Consider the following 17805-nt stretch of genomic DNA (forward strand, 5'->3'; position numbering starts at 1 on the left):
AAACATTCTCTTGATCAACACAACACCAGAGAGTAGAACCTTATCTAATGCATGTAAATACCAAGCCCTGAATCTTCATTTATTCCTTTTGGGATTACGTGTCTTTAAGGAAAAGAGAAAAATCATTTTTCCTCCACTAACTTCATCTGAGATTGACAAGAGGCAGAAAACTGAGTAGGCTGATAATTCTTCAACTGGGGCTAAGATAAGCCAGCTTCTACTACTTCTCCTTTGAAACAAATAGAAAACTGAAAGATAGGAATTTATTACTTTATCTCCTAGATATTATACTTTCTTTCTTTGAACTCACATGATTTCCCCAAAATGATAGCATAAATCCTTGCGGTAGTAGCATCAAGTGATCTGAGGTTAAAAGTGAACTTGGCTAGTATCTCTCTGCCTTTGGCCAAAAAATCCAGGCTCAATCCTGGTTGCTTTCTGGAATGGGAAACACACAATATTGGGATTGCAGGCAGCTCCAGAAAGGCATGCCAGGCCTCTCATGCTCTCAATTTATATTTGCATGTGAACAGCTTGTTGGCCATTTTATGAAGACAGATGAATCGCAGGCCTGCTAGAGGGGCGGCCAGACCTAAATACGCGAACTACACACCCGTACAGTCCACACATTTTTGAAGATGAAAATAAAATTATACCTCTGGAGACATCTTTAGGGAGATTATGCACAAATACAATATGTAGAAAAAAGTGAAACTTTGAAGGCATCACCTACAAGTCAAGTGGAAAATAAAGAACGAAACTAGTCTATAAATACCACTCTTTAAAATGTCAACAAAAAATAAGATGTAGCTGTATATGACACTAAAAACAAACCTCCAGAGTTCTCTCTTTTTTTTTTAAACTGCCTGCTTTAAAAAGACAACTTTGATAAAGAAAATATCACCAAAATACCAGGATGAGGAGAGGAATTGCCAGGCAGTCCATATTTAATGCTAGAATCCAGCAATGTAATCAAATTTCTCATGGGTAGGAAATGAAACATATTCTGAAAAATCAGTGATAGGATAGCTAATGTGGTAAACTTGATCCTTCACCCCACAATACCAACATAATTCCGTTTGCCTATCTTTTCCAAAAGATTGGATGGAGATCAACATGGAACAATGTACAGAACAACAAAAGGAAGAGACTCAAGCAACGGGTTCATTCAAAGTGGGTGAAAAACAAAGTATGATAGAATTATATTGACAAGAAAAATAATAAAAGTCATAATGAACCACAGCTGACATTTTTAAAGCATAAACTCTATGAAAGATACTATGGTAAGCACATTACACATATTATCTTATTTAACTCTTCAACAAACAGGTAATATTATTACCCTGTTTTAGAGGAATAAATCAATACTCTGAGAGGTTAAATAACCTATTCAGTATCACACAGGTAAGAAATAGGAGAGGCAGAATTTGAATGCAGGTCACATCCTGAGCTTCCGCCGCCCCGCCTCCCCTGAGATGTTCTGCTCTGTTGCCCAGAGCTAGAGTGCAATGGCGCAATCTCAGCTCACTGCAACCTCTGCCTCCCAGGTTCAAGCAATTCTCCTGCCTGAGCCTCCCAAGTAGCTGGGATTACAGGCACATGCCACTACGACCGGATAATTTTTCTATTTTTAGTAAAGACATGATTTCACCATGTTGGCCAGGCTGGTCTTGAACTCCTGACCTCGTGATCTGCCAGCCTCAGCCTCCCAAAGTGCTGGGATTACAGGTGAAAGCCACCACGCCCAGCCCACAGCCTGAGCTTTTAATCACAATGGCATATTCTCCCCACAGGCCCTTCAAGGTAAAGCATTCCACCAGAGTCCTCAGTGCTATCAGCAAAGGAGAACATTTTGGAATTTTATGAGATGATATCTGTGAAAGTATGTAACACAATGTTTGTTATATGATAGGTACTGCTAGTTCACTGAAGTCTCTGTTTTTATTGAAACCGATAGTTTTATTCAATATAAAACTCCAACCCATGACAGTATTTTTCATACTTGTAGTGCCTGCCACGAATTCAAATTTTACCAGATACTATGATATTCATATATAATGTATGTTCTATTTTAATAAAGCATCTGCAACAGAAAATTTAGATATTTATGCAGCAGTGGAATTTAATGCTGTCCTGTATCCTCACTATTTTATTTTAGACAATTTAAGGTACAAAAATCCTTCAAAGCATAGATATTTTTTTTTTCTTAAAAGAATTGGCAAAGTGTTGAGCTCCCAAAAGGCTTAAAACTGCTTGTGAATGAATGATCTTAAATCACTAGTGAAGATGATCATGGGGCATTTGCCACATTAAAGAACTAAAATGAAGTGAAAAAGCCATGACTCCTCACTTAATGCTATTAAAAAAAAATCTGATTTGGTAAATTAACCCCACTTCTCATAGTTTAATTGGGTAATCAACGTTCTTGGGAATTCAGGTTCTCATGGGCACCCTAATAGTGTTTAGGGCCGGGGGTCCTGAGGCTGCTGGGGTGATCCCGAGAACAAGAAGCTGCCCTATTAAAAGTAATCTACTTGAGTTTTTCCGAGTCTTTGGAGTTGTTCCTACTATGGGCTACTTATAGGGTAGGCCCCCAAATCCTCACACTTAGTCGGCCTGCTGGCTGCTGTGGACTCTGAAAGCAGCAGCTAGAGTCCCAAGCTAAACTTACCATTTTCTGGCTGGTCCTTAATGTCAGCGTCACTTGGCTGGCTGGGACTTTCAGATTGACTTGAATCTGAAAAACATAAAAATACAGCCAAAAATTACAGGGTCTGCAAGGGAAAGTGCATCAGAGGTGCCAGACTTTCTCAAAAGGTTCAACCTATAAACTAAGAAAGGGAACGTTACAGAAATGACATGAGACATGAAAAAAAGAAAAGATGGAAAGAGAAAAGAAAGAGAGGGAAATGCAGCAGCAGCCTGTGCCTTTAGAGAGGACGCTCCGGTTTGCGGACACCTACGGTGGCATTGGCTTTTGCCAGATCACAACTTGAAGCTCTTCAGCAACCATTCTCTTAGAGAGACCATTTCCAAACTGCTCTTCTCCACTATTTATACACTCGAGTCTGATAAAGACTTCATCCTTCATTACACACATCTGAAGCTTGATTCAGAACATAATAAAGTGTCAAAACATATTTTGAAGCTGGTATATAAAAGCAACCCAAACAACAGTAACAAGTTCTGTTGATATTTAGCTCTGCATTCCAGCAACAGACTACGCAGACTAACACCATTAAATACTAGAGTCCTAATATTCCATCACATTTTCTTGAAATAACTGCATAACTCAAAGAAGTCTTTCTGAAGGTACAAGTTTCCCCTACTTTATAAGAATTATTTTTTTCTTGTACTGATGCATTTGGGAGATCCTAAAAGGACTTGTTTGCAAAAACAGATTTTTGTACACCTCTATAGAATTAAACATTTTTTAATTTAAAAAATATAATCATATTTTCAAACTAAAAAAGGAATTTGATTAACTTAATTTCTAAATGAAATAAGTGAAAATCAAAGTAACTTAATTTTTAAATTAGATAAAATTAGATCAAAAGAATTTCACAAAATTAGAAACAAGCATATTTATGGTACAGTTTTTGGGGAGAGGAGAGAAAAAACAGGCAAAATGTTTCAAGGGGAAAAATTTTGATTTAAAAATAAAGCGTTTTCTGAGACTTGAAGTCGTTTACAACATTGTTTAAAAGCAAACACAAAAATTTTTTTTCAACAAAACCTCTGTATCTGCGGAGAGCTTGCATCCTAACTTCAACTTGACTTCACAGGTTTTGAATTAGCTGCCTGAAATTTAACCACATTTCTGCAAGTTTAATGTAAGGTCAAAAGGTCATGACACTTAACTGTGATTAAACAGAAAATATTACTTCTATAGCAACTGAGTTATAGCATCACCCTTCTCTTTCTTGGAGATGCTGCAGAAAGAAGTGGCACTACTAGTGACCTTAGGTCTAGAAATGCTAATTTATTACTTTAAAAGACTCCCTGCTTTTAAGCAAATGAAGATTTTACTTATAAGAAAGTGCTATAGCAAAAAATATCTATTTTAAAATTTTCAGATAATCTTAACCTGGTGACTATAGCAAAAATTCTATGTTGATTCAAAGGTTAAATAACAGAAGATGCTAAAAAGTGAATTTTTATTTGAGTCTGGCAAAGTGACAGCTTTTATCGTTCTGTAACAATTGCCACAGAGAAGACACAAACAAAATGTATTATTATATGCCAAAAACCTTTAAAGAAATCCTTCAGAATAAACTACAAAAATACAAAACCTAGACTAAAAATTAGAAATGCAAACAAATTTACATTGACCCATATTTAAAATTTTAACTACATAAATTAATATTATATATATCACAAACAATTAAAAAATACAGCATGACTACCTTCTTTTTCTTCTAGGAAACAAGCCTATAATTTTGCCATTAGAAATTACACATTAAATATTTTGAGTAGTAATTCAATGTATTTTAGGAGAAAGACATGCCTCCATTGTTTTTGTTCTGGAAAATCTTAAACCATTAATTTCTATAACTAAAATGAAAGCAAAATATCTAATTTTGTTTTAGGGAAAATTAAAATTCTTGATCATGTCCCGAAACAGATACATAAAATTTTGCCAAACATAATATTTTCTTTGGAATAATACTAGCAAACATACATCTCTATCCATGCACTACTTCTATGTGTAATATCTTTATAATTAATCACTTCTCTATGAATAAATGGAAAATAGTTTTATCTCAATTATTAGATATACAATAGCCAATTACTTTTCCGATATTTATCCATGAATATTAAAGCAAAAAGGGATCAGGAAAGACCCTAAATTTTTTTTATATAATCTGAAAGCAGACTTCTTTCTTCTTTTCACTTTTTGTTTAAATTTGTCACCTACCTTTACAGATACATAGCATAATAATAGAAAACATGAACAACAGTAAAAGATGAATATTAGGTATGTTCAAAGAAAGTTTAAAATTCCAAGCCACAGAAAAATAAGCAAACCAACAGCAAAGGAGTGAGTGGCAAGAAAATGCTCAGAGTTGGTCTGCAAGGGGCCGCCGCATTCTCGTGAAAGCTCAGATACAAACACTGGAGAAGGCATCTAGCCAAACTGAAAATGGAATTTAATTTTTCTAGTTTTATTCAAAAGCTGGAGACACCGCTATCCATCTGAGGACTGCATACGAAAATGCACCATCCTGCTAAGGGGCAAGCAAAGCCAAAGATCTACAAGAAAATGTATATGATCTCAAAACTTCAATAATTATTTTCTACCCTCGGCCGTTCAATACCATTTTCTTTTTCAGCCAAGAAGGAGCAAAACTACCCAGTCTTAGTGCTATTCTCTGCTGAGGACGCATGGACACTCTTTCTGGTATTGCAAAAGGTCACTGATGCTGTTAAGTGTGGAGCCAACCAGATGACCAAAATTACAAATTAATTTCTACCCATGTATAATTGATACAAATGAAAGATCTCTTTCTCAAACATTTGCCTTAAAACACTATCAAGAAGGTTAACAATTAATTCACTTTTCTCCTTTATATACTCCATAGACACCTGTCAGAAGCCAAGGTAACTTTGTGTCTTACTCTTTCGGACAAATATCACGTGGTTGATTGATTTCTACCACCTTAAATAATTAGGAACCTCAGAAAACAAACCCAACTGCATAGAACTGGATTTTCTTCTTGTATCTGAGTCTCCCATACCAGTGAGTTTCTCTGGCTTACTGGTTGAAAGCCAGAAGATCTGTATATTACAATGAAGAGAATTTTACTTACACTGTGTTTAAAGGATGGGGTTGGAAATGCTCTTGTAAGGAAGTACATTAGGGTTATCAATTTTTTTCCCCTATCTAGGGATTTGCTTTTTGTTTAAGGAAACTTGGACTTCAACCTAACCTTGAAAAGCAATGTTTCTTTGGATTTTTAAAAAATTTATGAGCAGAAATTTAAACCTAAAATAGACAGGGTTTGCATATGGGAGGCTAGGTTAAGAACTCTTAATTGAACTGGTAGCCATCCATCTATGCAGTTTTATGGCGCCTACAGCTATATTGCTGGAGTACTCAGACAAAGATAGTTCACTGTCAACGTAATCACTAGGGAAAGGAATAAAATAAATCCTGATGCCTACATACTTGTCTCTGCTTCCAAACGCTTGTACAATGCAAGAACGGAAACCTTGTACTGGATTTGCTACATGTACACATATTCGGCTCCTCAAACCTCAGGTCTACTCCCCTTCAGAATGAAACGTCAGTATTCCTTTGGGGAAGGTGAGGAATGACAAAAACATGTTAGTATGGTAAAATGAGTGAGGCAAAAATATAAATATCCCTTCCATGTATTTTATGTTCTTTAGGCAATAAACAAAGATAGAATATTGCTAAATCTTCCCTTTCACCTAGAATTAAACACTTTGTCCTCTCCAGTCCCTCTTTCATTGCAAATGTATCTCTTACAGTGTGATTAATATTATGCTGTAGTAAGGTGAGTTTAAACCATCTGAGAATGTCAGCTTCTAAAGAAAGGAGTTCCTTCCTACTCTTCTCTTATCCCCGGTACTTTCCACAGGGTGCCTGGCCCAGCCAAGGAGTTCAATAACTGCTGAACTGAAGAGATGAAATTTCAATTGTTGTTCAGCTTTCTGATACTGAACCACTGTCAGTGACTGAAAAATATGCTAAGCTTACACCTGAAAGGGGAGTGGGACTTCTAAGATGAGAAAGGAGGGCAAAAAGTCCTTTATCTCTGCTTGATGCCTTGCTTCTTGAGACCTGGCAAGGGAATATAGGGCATATCTCTCTGGTTTGTGAGTGGTTTGGAAATCTTACACAGTGTTTAGAAATTGCAGACAATCACCTCCTATGATCCACTGGCCCACGCAGCACAGAGGCTGAGCTGAAGCCGTATCTGACACATAGGAGGCCCTCCAGAAATGTATACAGGTTAAAATGATGAATGATGGAGGAATATTTCACACATTTAAAAATTACAATGATTAGAGAAACCCACCATATTCTGGTGTCTGTAGACTGCCTCAAAATCCTCACAACTGCTGTTGTGAATTGCTTGATAAAGGAAAAGCAGACACACTGGTGAGGATCCCTTCCCACCCTAAAACAAACCAACGTCATTCCTGGTCCATCAACATGATAGCAACCAAAGTCTATGGACCATAAAAGCACAAATTCTGGTTCCACTAGAAAAATAATATAGCCTAAGTTTCAGCCTCCCTACATGCATAATGATTTGGCTAAAGATGAAGTCTGAAGAGCCTTTGTTAGAATTTTATGTCCAGTTTTAAATCTCCCAAATTAAAAGATGGTATGAAGAAACCAGAAGGCATCCAAACCCAAAAATATTAGTGAAAGAAATAAAGCGAAAATTCCACTCTCATGAGCTAGAGTTGTTTGTAGTATAAAAACTAAAAGGCAAAGACAGGAGTGAATACTTTCCTGCAAATAAATGAAGAGTTAGGAACATTTCTGAGGTAAAAGAAAGTAAGGAGTAAGGGTGATTACACTCTGAGTGTAATAAGCAGTTACCCTCTACAACTGTAGACCTTAAAGATGTTCAAAATTTAGATAAGTTTTAGTTTCTGAGGGTTTGGGAAGATAAGTACTCTGCAAAAGAGGCCAAGGAATTCATTTTTCTACATCTATAAGGTTGTAATAGAGAAATAATTCTGTTCTTATGAGTAACATAATTTTTAAAATTACTCTGTTTTGATCAGCCAGTACCATAAGTTTATTACATTAACGAAATCCAGAAAATCAAATAACTATAATAGTCACATTTTGCTTATTAGTCTCACAGCTGCAGTTATAAAAGAAATTATTATTGTAATACTTTGTAATATTTAGGAAAATTATCTATTTTTTCCAGTATGACCGTGACCTTAAAGACTGAAGTGTGAAGAAAATATTTGGAAAACCCTTATTTGAGAATGTAGAATGTCAGCGTACAGGTGTACATATGTATATACAATTTGTAGCTTAAGGGTAAACATTGATGAATACAACACCATCAGCTAAATATAATATTATCCATCACGGTCTGGTTAAGAACAAACAGAAATCTGTAACACCATTACTAAATCCGGACCACCGAAAATATGCAATTATGATTAGCATTTCCAGAGAATGAATAAAATCTTTTAAGCTCAGTGAATAACCAAACTAATATTTAAGGTCAATTAATGTACACAACTGTGGCCCGCTTAATGAAAATTAACGTACAATAACCGAGTTCCTAAAACAGATAAAAGAGGTGAGTCATACCATAAAAGTTTTCTTAAGCTTTAAAAATGGAAACACTCTGTGGTTCTTTAAATGGGAAATCTTATCATTACTGGATTTTAAATACAAAATTTCATCTTTATAACTTTCCCAGCAAGCTAGAATTGAGTGTTTGTCTAGATATATGTACACGGTAACTGCAGTAATTAATGTATGCAGAGTAAGTCCTTTATCGAAGGGAGATGGGGAGCTGTGGCGGGGTGCAGGGGAACTCCTAGCTCCAAAAGGACCAGGCTAGTTTGCACGCATTGGTCCTCATCTCCTCGACTCCTGATTCAGACAGGGAGCAAGGTCTGTGTTCCTGCAGCAGCCACTTGGAAGGGCTCCCTCCACCAGACCACCCTGGGGGCTGCCAGCTGCTCTGGAGATCCACCCCTTAGTCACTCCCCTGTACCGCATTGTCAAGGCCTACTTAAGACTGTTACATAATCTAGGTTACTACCATTTTCTTTCTCAAAACTTTTCTTTTTGTAATGCCTTTCTGGCCACAAGTTTGTGAAATATTAAATTTACAGAAATTCAATTTTTCTGGTATTTCATTAATGTTGGTATTCCAGGGCCCATCTGTTTAGTCGGTACTGTGTACGATGATAAGACTGTTTAAGTTGAAGAGTGAGTCAACTGCCTTATCACCTACTCATCAATGTGTTATTTTTCTACATGCACAAGGAGGTTGCAGAATGATACACAGTTCTAACACGTTGAGAAAGAAATGAAATGGCATAACTATTGTTGTGTTATGACAGTGAGAGGAGGATCATTTCTAAGCTTTAAAAATGACAAATTCAGTCACTCTGAAAGTAATGACAAAATGACTCAATCATTAAACCTTCAATCTTCGCATGAGGCTGAATTTCAAGTAATGATCAGCTTTTTCAGTGATGTTATAAATGAAGTCAATGGTAAGAAGCTGGTGATTATAAAAGACAGGCAAACATGATACTTTGACTAAGTTTGTAACTTCTCACATTTTCTTTGACAAGACGCTTTGACTAAACTAAACTAAAATGTCTAGGTAATCATTTTGAATTTTGTTTTCCCCATAAGAGGCGCTGTGTTCACAGCGGTGCCTGCTGATTAATTCAGAACTCAAGTTATTGAGTCTACCCGATCACCTACCCACTCCCATGTAAACAAAGACCTGCTTAAAAAGCCATCCCTGCAACATTATTGCATAGCAGAATTGTGCTTAATTTCCCCGTTTAGTCACTTTTTTCACAATCAAAATTAATCTTAACACTAGGTTCTTGGAGTTCTTCAACAGGATGATATATACTTGAAGATTACTCATACAGCCATCTATACTACTTAATGTAGAAAATGTCCCTGTATTCTTTCCTACTATAAAATACCTGCTTCAAATGAAAATGAAGCATAATTGAGTTATAATCTACATGCATTATTTTCATGTACCTGGATGTCTGCACAAACTTTTATTGAAATAATAAAATGCCCTCTATCAAGTGTAAACATGCTATTTAAGTCCAGGTAGCACCTTAAAGTACTAATTTTCTTGCATTCATATTCCACCATTGAAAAGAGTATGAAATGGTAAAAAGATGGTGTCCTAGAAACCTCAGCTATATAATTTAACTGTGCTGGATCTCAGTTTCTTCATCTGTAAAATGGAGACACTACTGATGATTTTGCCTAACTTAACAGGATGTTGTGTGGTTCAAATAAAATAAAGCAAGAAAACCTGGTTTTGAAACTCATAAAGGCCCCCCAAAATGTACATTTACCTCTGCCCTACAGATCTTCACATCCCAACAAGTTTTTCGTTTCTTTGTGAAAATCAACCCCAACCGACACATGATGTGATTCTAGTATAAAACATCAGGAGCACAGACCTGGTTTTAAAGAACAGGTTCTTAATTCTCATATACTGGGAAAGAGATTATCTTTGATAATGGAAATGTAAATCTCAGCTTGCCGTTGTTTATTCCAGACAGACATTTGTGTGTTAAGTCTGTTTATCAGGCAACACTTTGTCTAAGCCAGGAAGTAGTCAGTCTTTGTAACAAGATGTATGCAAATGAATTTCCCATGAGTCTCTGCAGCAAATTGTAGCAGAGAAAAAATAATTCCTTGTTACTTTACCAGCAAGAAGCTACCTCAAAAGTAGACTAGAGACAGAGAACTATGAGCTAGACTATGCTGATGAGTTTAAATGAGTCCTAAACATGTGCTCACAGTCTGTTGCTCTTTATTCTAAGCAGACTTGGTGCATTACATCTGTTTATCAGACAACACTGTCTGGATATTCAAGCTTTGGAACCTGTGTGAAAATGAACAGTGACCATAATCCCATGAAATAACCTGTCTGTGGCAAAACTCCAAACCTCCTGCACTTTAAGAATTCTCACCAACAGAAACACCCACAAAACCTTGGAAACTTAAAAAAAAAAATACATCCAGCTCTAACTCTTTGTCACCTTCTATCATAAATAACTTTTGTACAGGCATTGGATTTCCTAATGGTAATGACAGATTCATGTCAGAATGGTGAATTGCATCAAGCAAATTAGACTGATCAATAAAATATTTGCCAACAACAAATGTCTTATTTAAGTATCAAAAAGAGCTTTTAAAATAAAATACCTTCTATCATAATAGAAAGTATTCTTTAATTCTATTATTAAAATATTTGTCCAAAGTCTTCTTTATTCCTAATATAACCAATTCTTTTTTTTTTTTTTTTAATTCTATACGTGAAGAGTTGAACAGTGTATTCATTTTCTTTTTGCTTTTCTTGTCGGTTTTCTACAGGGTTTGAAAATCTTACCGAAGGAATCAAATTGGTTTAGCTTGTCTTCCTAGACAAAATAAACACTTTAGGACTCTACTTGTTTGTATTCTCCTCAGTGGCGCTGTATGCATCAGCAGCTAAAAACAAAGAAACTTTTTAGCTGCTCAGACAAAATGCAGAAGCTTCCCAAACAACGAGGCAAGGGAGGGGGCACGGGTTCAGGGGACGGTGGGGGTGGAGAAGTGTGCGGAGAGTCTGACAGTCCATTCAATATAGGGATGATGGCTATAATGCATCCAGGGTCCCCTTGCTAATTAAATATGCATTGGCACAGTTTTGATCGATGCAAGCCATGGATCAGATGACACACCTGCAAAATCTTGAGCCCAGAGCTCCCAGGAAAAGGGAAAATACAGCCTTGTCTCCTTATCTTTGTTTTCAAAGGCTCTCAATTTCTGTGCTTAGATATCTAATTTAATTCTCTCACCCCTCAGCAAACTGGATTAGGGAAGTCAATACTGCCTTTGTGCATCGACAGGAAAACACAGCTTTCCTTTTATTCAATTTAGCTATGACCTTTAGACAAAGATAATGACAACTGTCTAAAAGTAAGGTTAAGGCCTCAAGAAGAAGACCCTCAGAACTAAGGCTCCCTAGAAATTTTGGATGACAAGGTGGTAGGGTTTACTGTGACATATCCCTTCCTGGTGAGAGAAAAAGGAAGAAAGGGAATTAAGAATTGGTGTTGGGGGGTGGGGGCAGGGGAGTAGAGGGACAGGAAGATAACATGGTAGAAGAGATTTGAAACCACAGAATAAATGACTAAACTCTGAAAAAATCAACTGGGTCTTGTCATATCCATAATCAGAAAATAATTCTGTGAAAGGATAGGAGTAAGAATGGCACAGTAACAATTTGCCTAAAAAATGCAGAAGCCTTAATGAGAAGGTTGAAGATTCTGTGGTTGGGTAAATCAGGAATTTCTTTTCCCCTTGAAGCATTTGAGAAAACAGGATTGTCTATGGAGTTTTGCCACAGACAGGTTATTTCAGTGTGTTGGTGAATCCCACTGCTGAGGAAAGCTATAACTAGAGATTCTAGACAAGTCTGGGATTCTGCAGTCATAGCAATATTCATACCACTACTCCTACCCAAAGGGGAAATGATACTGGATCATTCTCCTCTGAAACAACACAGGTTTTTTGATTTAGTTGTCTTTGGGCCTACCCATCTCTTTCATTCATTCATTCGCTTGGCATCTACTATGGTGCCTTTCACCCTGTATACCTGGAGATACAAAATGAAAAAAGGCAAGGTCCCTCCCCTCAAAAAGCTCCTAATCAGGATAAAGATTCTGTGACATCCCCTCTTGACTAAATCCTATCTCCTGGTGAAACTGGGGTAGAGCAACAAGTTGTTGTGTACATTCATAATTGCTTTTATTCTTTTACTATTAGCAGCAATCAATACCACTAAATGTACCCTTGGAACAATTTACAGCAGCCCTGATACTAACTGGCAGTGGTAGTGGTTAGGGTTAGCTCTTCTAGTGAGATACAGAGAGGTTTAGGCAGAATCTTTTTTTAAGTGAAATATTAAGCTATTACTGCATAACTAGCATTGCTGGAAATGGTGTAAAGTATCCAATTTTTTTTTTTCTTGAGACGAAGTCTCCCTTTGTTGCCCAGGCTGGAGTGCAATGGCGCAATCTCGGCTCACTGCAACCTCCGCCTCCTGAGTTCAAGTGATTCTCCTGCCTCAGCCTCCCAAGTAGCTGGGATTACAGGTGCTGCCAACACGCCCAGCTAATTTTTGTGTTTTTTGGTAGAGACAGGGTTTCACCATGTTGGCCAGGCTGGTCTCGAACTACTGACCTCAGGTGATCCACCCACCTCAGCTTCCCAAAGTGCCGGGATTACAGGCATGAGCCACGGCACCCAGCCTAAAGTATAAAAATATTTTTTTTCTGAATTAGGCCTGGTATCCTCCCTTTAATAGAAATGACAGTTCTACCAGAAGTAGCTATGGTATAGTGAAAAAAGGCAAAAGGCATGATAAAAGAAAACCTGGGTTTGAGTCCCTTCTTGGCTATTTATATTAGCTTTGAGGAATTGGGCAAGCCCCTTTACCTCCCTGAACCTCAACTGACTCATTCCAAATACCTGACTCTAGAGAGTACCAGGACTGAATGGCATGATTTACAGTGCCTTGTAAATTATGAGTGGCTATAATTCTCTAACTGTTCACTGCTTGGAAGCAGGTTTTCTAAAGTATATAGACTGGTTAAAGCATCATGCTATTTAATTTTCTGTCTCATTTTTACTGGCAGATAGCACCATGCCTGGAACATACAGATACTAACACATGTTTGTTGAAATGGAATTTAAATACAAAGATGAAAAAATAGCTCTTTCAGGCCAGGTACAGTGGCTCATGCCTGTAATCCCAGCACTTTGGGAGGCCGAGGTGGGCAGATCACCTGAGGTCAGGAGAGTTTGAGACCAGCCTGGCCAATATGGAGAAACCCCGTCTCTACTAAAAATACGAAAATTAGCTGGGCGTGGTGGAGCATGCCTGTAATCCCAGCTACTTGGGAGGCTGAGGCAGGAGAATTGCTTGAACCGGGAGGATGGCTTAAACCCAGGAGACAGAGGTTGCAGTGAGCTGAGATCGTGCCACTGCACTCCAGCCTGGGACACAGAGTGAAACTCCGTCTCAAAAATAAAAATAAAATAAAATACAAAAGAAAGAAAGAAAGATAAAAAAATTAGCTCTTTCAGAGCCATAAAATACAATAGGGTCTCTCTTGGGAAAGGTCAATAGGTGTTTGGGGTGTTCTTTCTGGTTTGGGGGAGACTCTATGACTGGAAGATGGTATGTTTCATGTGGTAAGAAGGGTCTCTATGGGAGTCAGGAGGTCTACTTTCTGGTCGTAAATCACCCATTTTCCCTTGGATATGTAAATTCTTACCTCTCCAGGCCAGAATATCTATAGATGAAGGTGAGGGTTAGGTGTTCAGTAAAGGTTCTTTCCAGCCTTTCTACATTTGAAACACATCACTAGCAATTGAGCTGTTGGTCTTCGGCTGCATTCAAGGCTAAGACTCTCATTTCATCAAAAGGCACTGAGTGATATTTGCTTATTTGCTGCTGATCATAAGTGCAATTAGAAATAACATGAGTGCAATAATCACTACAAGTCATAAACTGTGTCTTTTATACTTTATAAATGACCGCAAATAGCCCACTAACAGTTGCAAATGTTTATTTTCAGTGACTTGGCTAACCCCTGACCACAGAAGGTCATAAACTAAGTTTTTTCCTTTATATCTTGACCCATCGGGTCTTCCAGAAAACTTTGTGTTTCAGGAGCTACTAAAAAGATATCCTCAAAGAATTTAATCTAGGTCCTAGAATTTAGGATAATACTTAAAAATATGTATTTTAGATATACCTTCTCTATGTTATATTATTAAAATAATGTGTTTTCAATTTCCACATTGACAATAACTTTTCTGTAATAAGTTGGTTTTTGAACCTATAACAAATACACATGAATATAGGGAGTTAATCATTTGGTAACCAATAAATGCTCCACAGACTTCCCATATTATAATAAACCTCAGGTAATATCTGATTCTTCAGAAATTCACCCAAGCCTTTCCTAAGTGGAAATAGGCATATATTTTGCTTCTATGTCTTTATGAGAGATGAAATTATTTAAATGATGTAAGTGAATCATTTCACTTATAGGAGCTTCTGTTTGAATTCTACCATGGCTTTCTCCCTGACATATGCAGTGCTAAGTTATTTAAAATTAATTGCAGTACAATATTTTAAAATTTCTTCACATGGTGCTAATCTCGAGTGCTTTGGATGTTTGAACCACACTTGGAAGCCATCAAGTTCTGTGTATCTTTATACTATGGAACAGTGGAACATGCTAAAAGGATTAGTCAGTGATTTTCCAGTGAACTTTAATCTATAACCAAAGCTATACTGAATTACAAAACTTCAAAGATGTATGAGTTGATACAAATGGGAAAACTGCAAACATCCTATATAACAAGGAAAAAACAAACCTAGATAACTAAAACACGCGAATTCGCTTACGTAGCTTTGAAATCCTGAAACGCTTTCAAAGATCAGTAACCAGTCATGGGGTCCCACCCACTCAAACCCAGCTCAGTACCATTGAGCTTCTGTGCTCTCGCCTTCACCCAAAGTTCATTCCATCTGTCATTTACACCTAAGTACACTATCTACATTCTTATCTGTAGTTAACACTGGGGGGAGATAAAAATATTTTCCATTTCAGTAACTCAGTATTTGTGAGTAATTTGCTTAGTAATAATCCTAAAATTAAATTGTCTTCGTATAAGGACTACTAATAGTTTGTGTGGGATTTGCCAAATAAACTACCTTCGGGAAATTCTTTTTTTTTTTTTTTTTTTGTAAGGTGGAGTTTTGCTCTTATCGCCCAGGCTGGAGTGCAATGGTGCGATCTTGGCTCACTGCAACCTTCGCCTTCCGGGTTCTGGCAATTGTCCCGTCTCAGCCTCCTGAGTAGCTGGGATTACAGGCGCCCACCACCATGCCCAGCTCTTTTTCTTTTCTGTATTTTTTAGTAGAGACGGGGTTTCACCATGTTGGCTAGGCTGGTCCTGAACTCCTGAGCTCAAGCAATCCACCCGCCTCAGCCTCCTGAAGTGCTGGGATTATAGGCGTGAGTCACCACACTCAGTCAAATTCTTTTTTTCTAAAAGCTTCTTTTTTGTCATCTGGATGTATTTTAATAGAAAATCATGTTTGCTGGGAGGACTGTCTCTAACATACGTGCTATTTCGATAGCTGATCATCAAAAAGTCCAAGAGGGCAATTGGAACTTTTACTCTGATTCACTTTTCAAAAATCAGCATGGATCCCTCACTCTAAAGAATGACTATTGATTAACCTTTCTTAGGAGGCGGAAGCTTGTTTATGTCAGGGCCTCAAACATTTGTTATCACCTACTGTGTGCAAAGCATTATTCAGTCTTGAGATAGCTCATCATGTTCACCAAGAATTCCATTCATTCAACTCTGTATCATTTATAAAAGTTTACACTTTTTTTTTTTTTAAAGTCAGAGTCTCACTCTGCCACCCAGGCTGGAGTGCAGTGGTGTGATCTCTGCTCACTGCAACCTCTGCCTCCCGGGTTCAAGCGATTCTCCTGCCTCAGCCTCCTGAGTAGCTAGGACTCCAGGTGCATGTTGCCATGCCCAGCTAATTTTTGTATTTTTAGTAGAGACAGGGCTATGTTGGCCAGGCTTGTCTTGACTTCCTGGCCTCAAGTGATCCAGCTGCCTCAGCCTCCCAAAGTGCTGGGATTACAGGCGTGAGCCACCGTGCCCAGCCAATGCTATTTGTTTTTTGAGAGTAGCTACTTCCCTCGTCTTCACTGGTGGTGAGAACATGGAGTGTCTCTGTGTTAGAACCCTTGCCAAAGTCTATCAGGAGGTAAATATTCCTATGAATAGGTAATGGCTTATCTATTTTATATTCAACAAAAATTACTTATCTCTTGGCTTTACGGTTTTTCAAACATTTTGGTCATGGTGGAAGCCTATTCACAAGAAAGAGCCTATAGGAAGGCTGGGGCGCCTGTGTGTAAAACACAAGCGAGCAGTTCTACCTGCCCGTCATGCCCTGTTATCACACATCCTCACCCCACACTCCTGCCTGTGCTGGGCTCCTCACAGCAATGTTTAAACCCTGGCAGCATCAGCACAGCCAAGGCACTAACCTGTGGCTCTGAGTGATACCAGTATCACCTCTGTCTTTTTGCAGATTTACAGCCTTAAAGTAAGCAAAGAATAACCAGTGATTCAATCAGTTTGGTTAACATCTACAGACATTTCCTTTGGAAACTCTGTCCTGTTTTAATTTTTGGTTACTAGGAAAGAAGATAAAAACAAATCATGATTGGGAAAAACAAAGTCAAAGGAGAAATAGTTGGAAAAGGAAAAAGAAAGAGGTAGTAATAAAAGAAGTGGCATCCTTTGAACAGGTGACAGAAATAGCAACTCTTCAAATGAGATGGGAAATTTTATTGGCAACAAACATGGGAAAAGTTATAAGTAAGAATCAGAGTTTATTCAAGAATTAAAGGTGAAACAATATGCGGCAAGGTGTCTCCGAATTACCAGGTTAGTGTTGGGGATGGATGGAACAACACAGCAGAGCTACATGGGAATGAGGTGAAAGAAGGGATGAAAGTCCTTCTTCCATTTCCTTTGATTCTGGCTATCACCTCCCAAAATAGCACATAATTCCATAAGGAGACTATTCCATTTAGTAACTTTGAGACAATTCTTTCTTGATACTTTTGCCCAAATGATTTCCAAAAAAATCACTGAGTGTGTTTTCATTTTCCATTTTTACTTTATACTTTAATAACTCATCTATTGACTTAATGATTTCCTTTTCTCCTCTAAATGGAGGTCCTATAGAAAGGAAAGCATCTCTAAAGTTTTAGTCAACAAAGCCATAAGTCTTGACTACACTCATGCTCATTACAGCCTCACGTCTACACCATTATAGATATACATTCTTCCAGTTGGCCTTAAAATCAACATGCCCTTTGTTTTAATGCTGCCTCGTTGGTACTGTTAAGGACATGTTTAGATTTCAGACTTTAAACAAACATATTTATAAGGACTTTCATTAAAAACGTTAGGCAAAA

General features: G+C 37.6%; 1 protein-coding gene across 9 annotated transcripts in view; it reads right to left on the minus strand.

Annotated features, from left to right (window-relative positions):
• Nucleotides 1–17805, minus strand: part of NFIA (nuclear factor I A) — a 386822-nt gene that overhangs the window by 184273 nt on the left and 184744 nt on the right. For all 9 annotated transcript variants that reach the window (XM_001157327.8, XM_063801256.1, XM_009459072.5 and 6 more), the window contains one exon: nucleotides 2672–2737. In XM_001157327.8, coding sequence (XP_001157327.1) covers nucleotides 2672–2737 — 66 coding nt within the window. The remainder of the gene's footprint in view (nucleotides 1–2671; nucleotides 2738–17805) is intronic.

This window comes from Pan troglodytes, chromosome 1 (assembly GCF_028858775.2).
Source record: "Pan troglodytes isolate AG18354 chromosome 1, NHGRI_mPanTro3-v2.0_pri, whole genome shotgun sequence".
Classification (NCBI taxonomy): Eukaryota; Metazoa; Chordata; class Mammalia; order Primates; family Hominidae; genus Pan; species Pan troglodytes.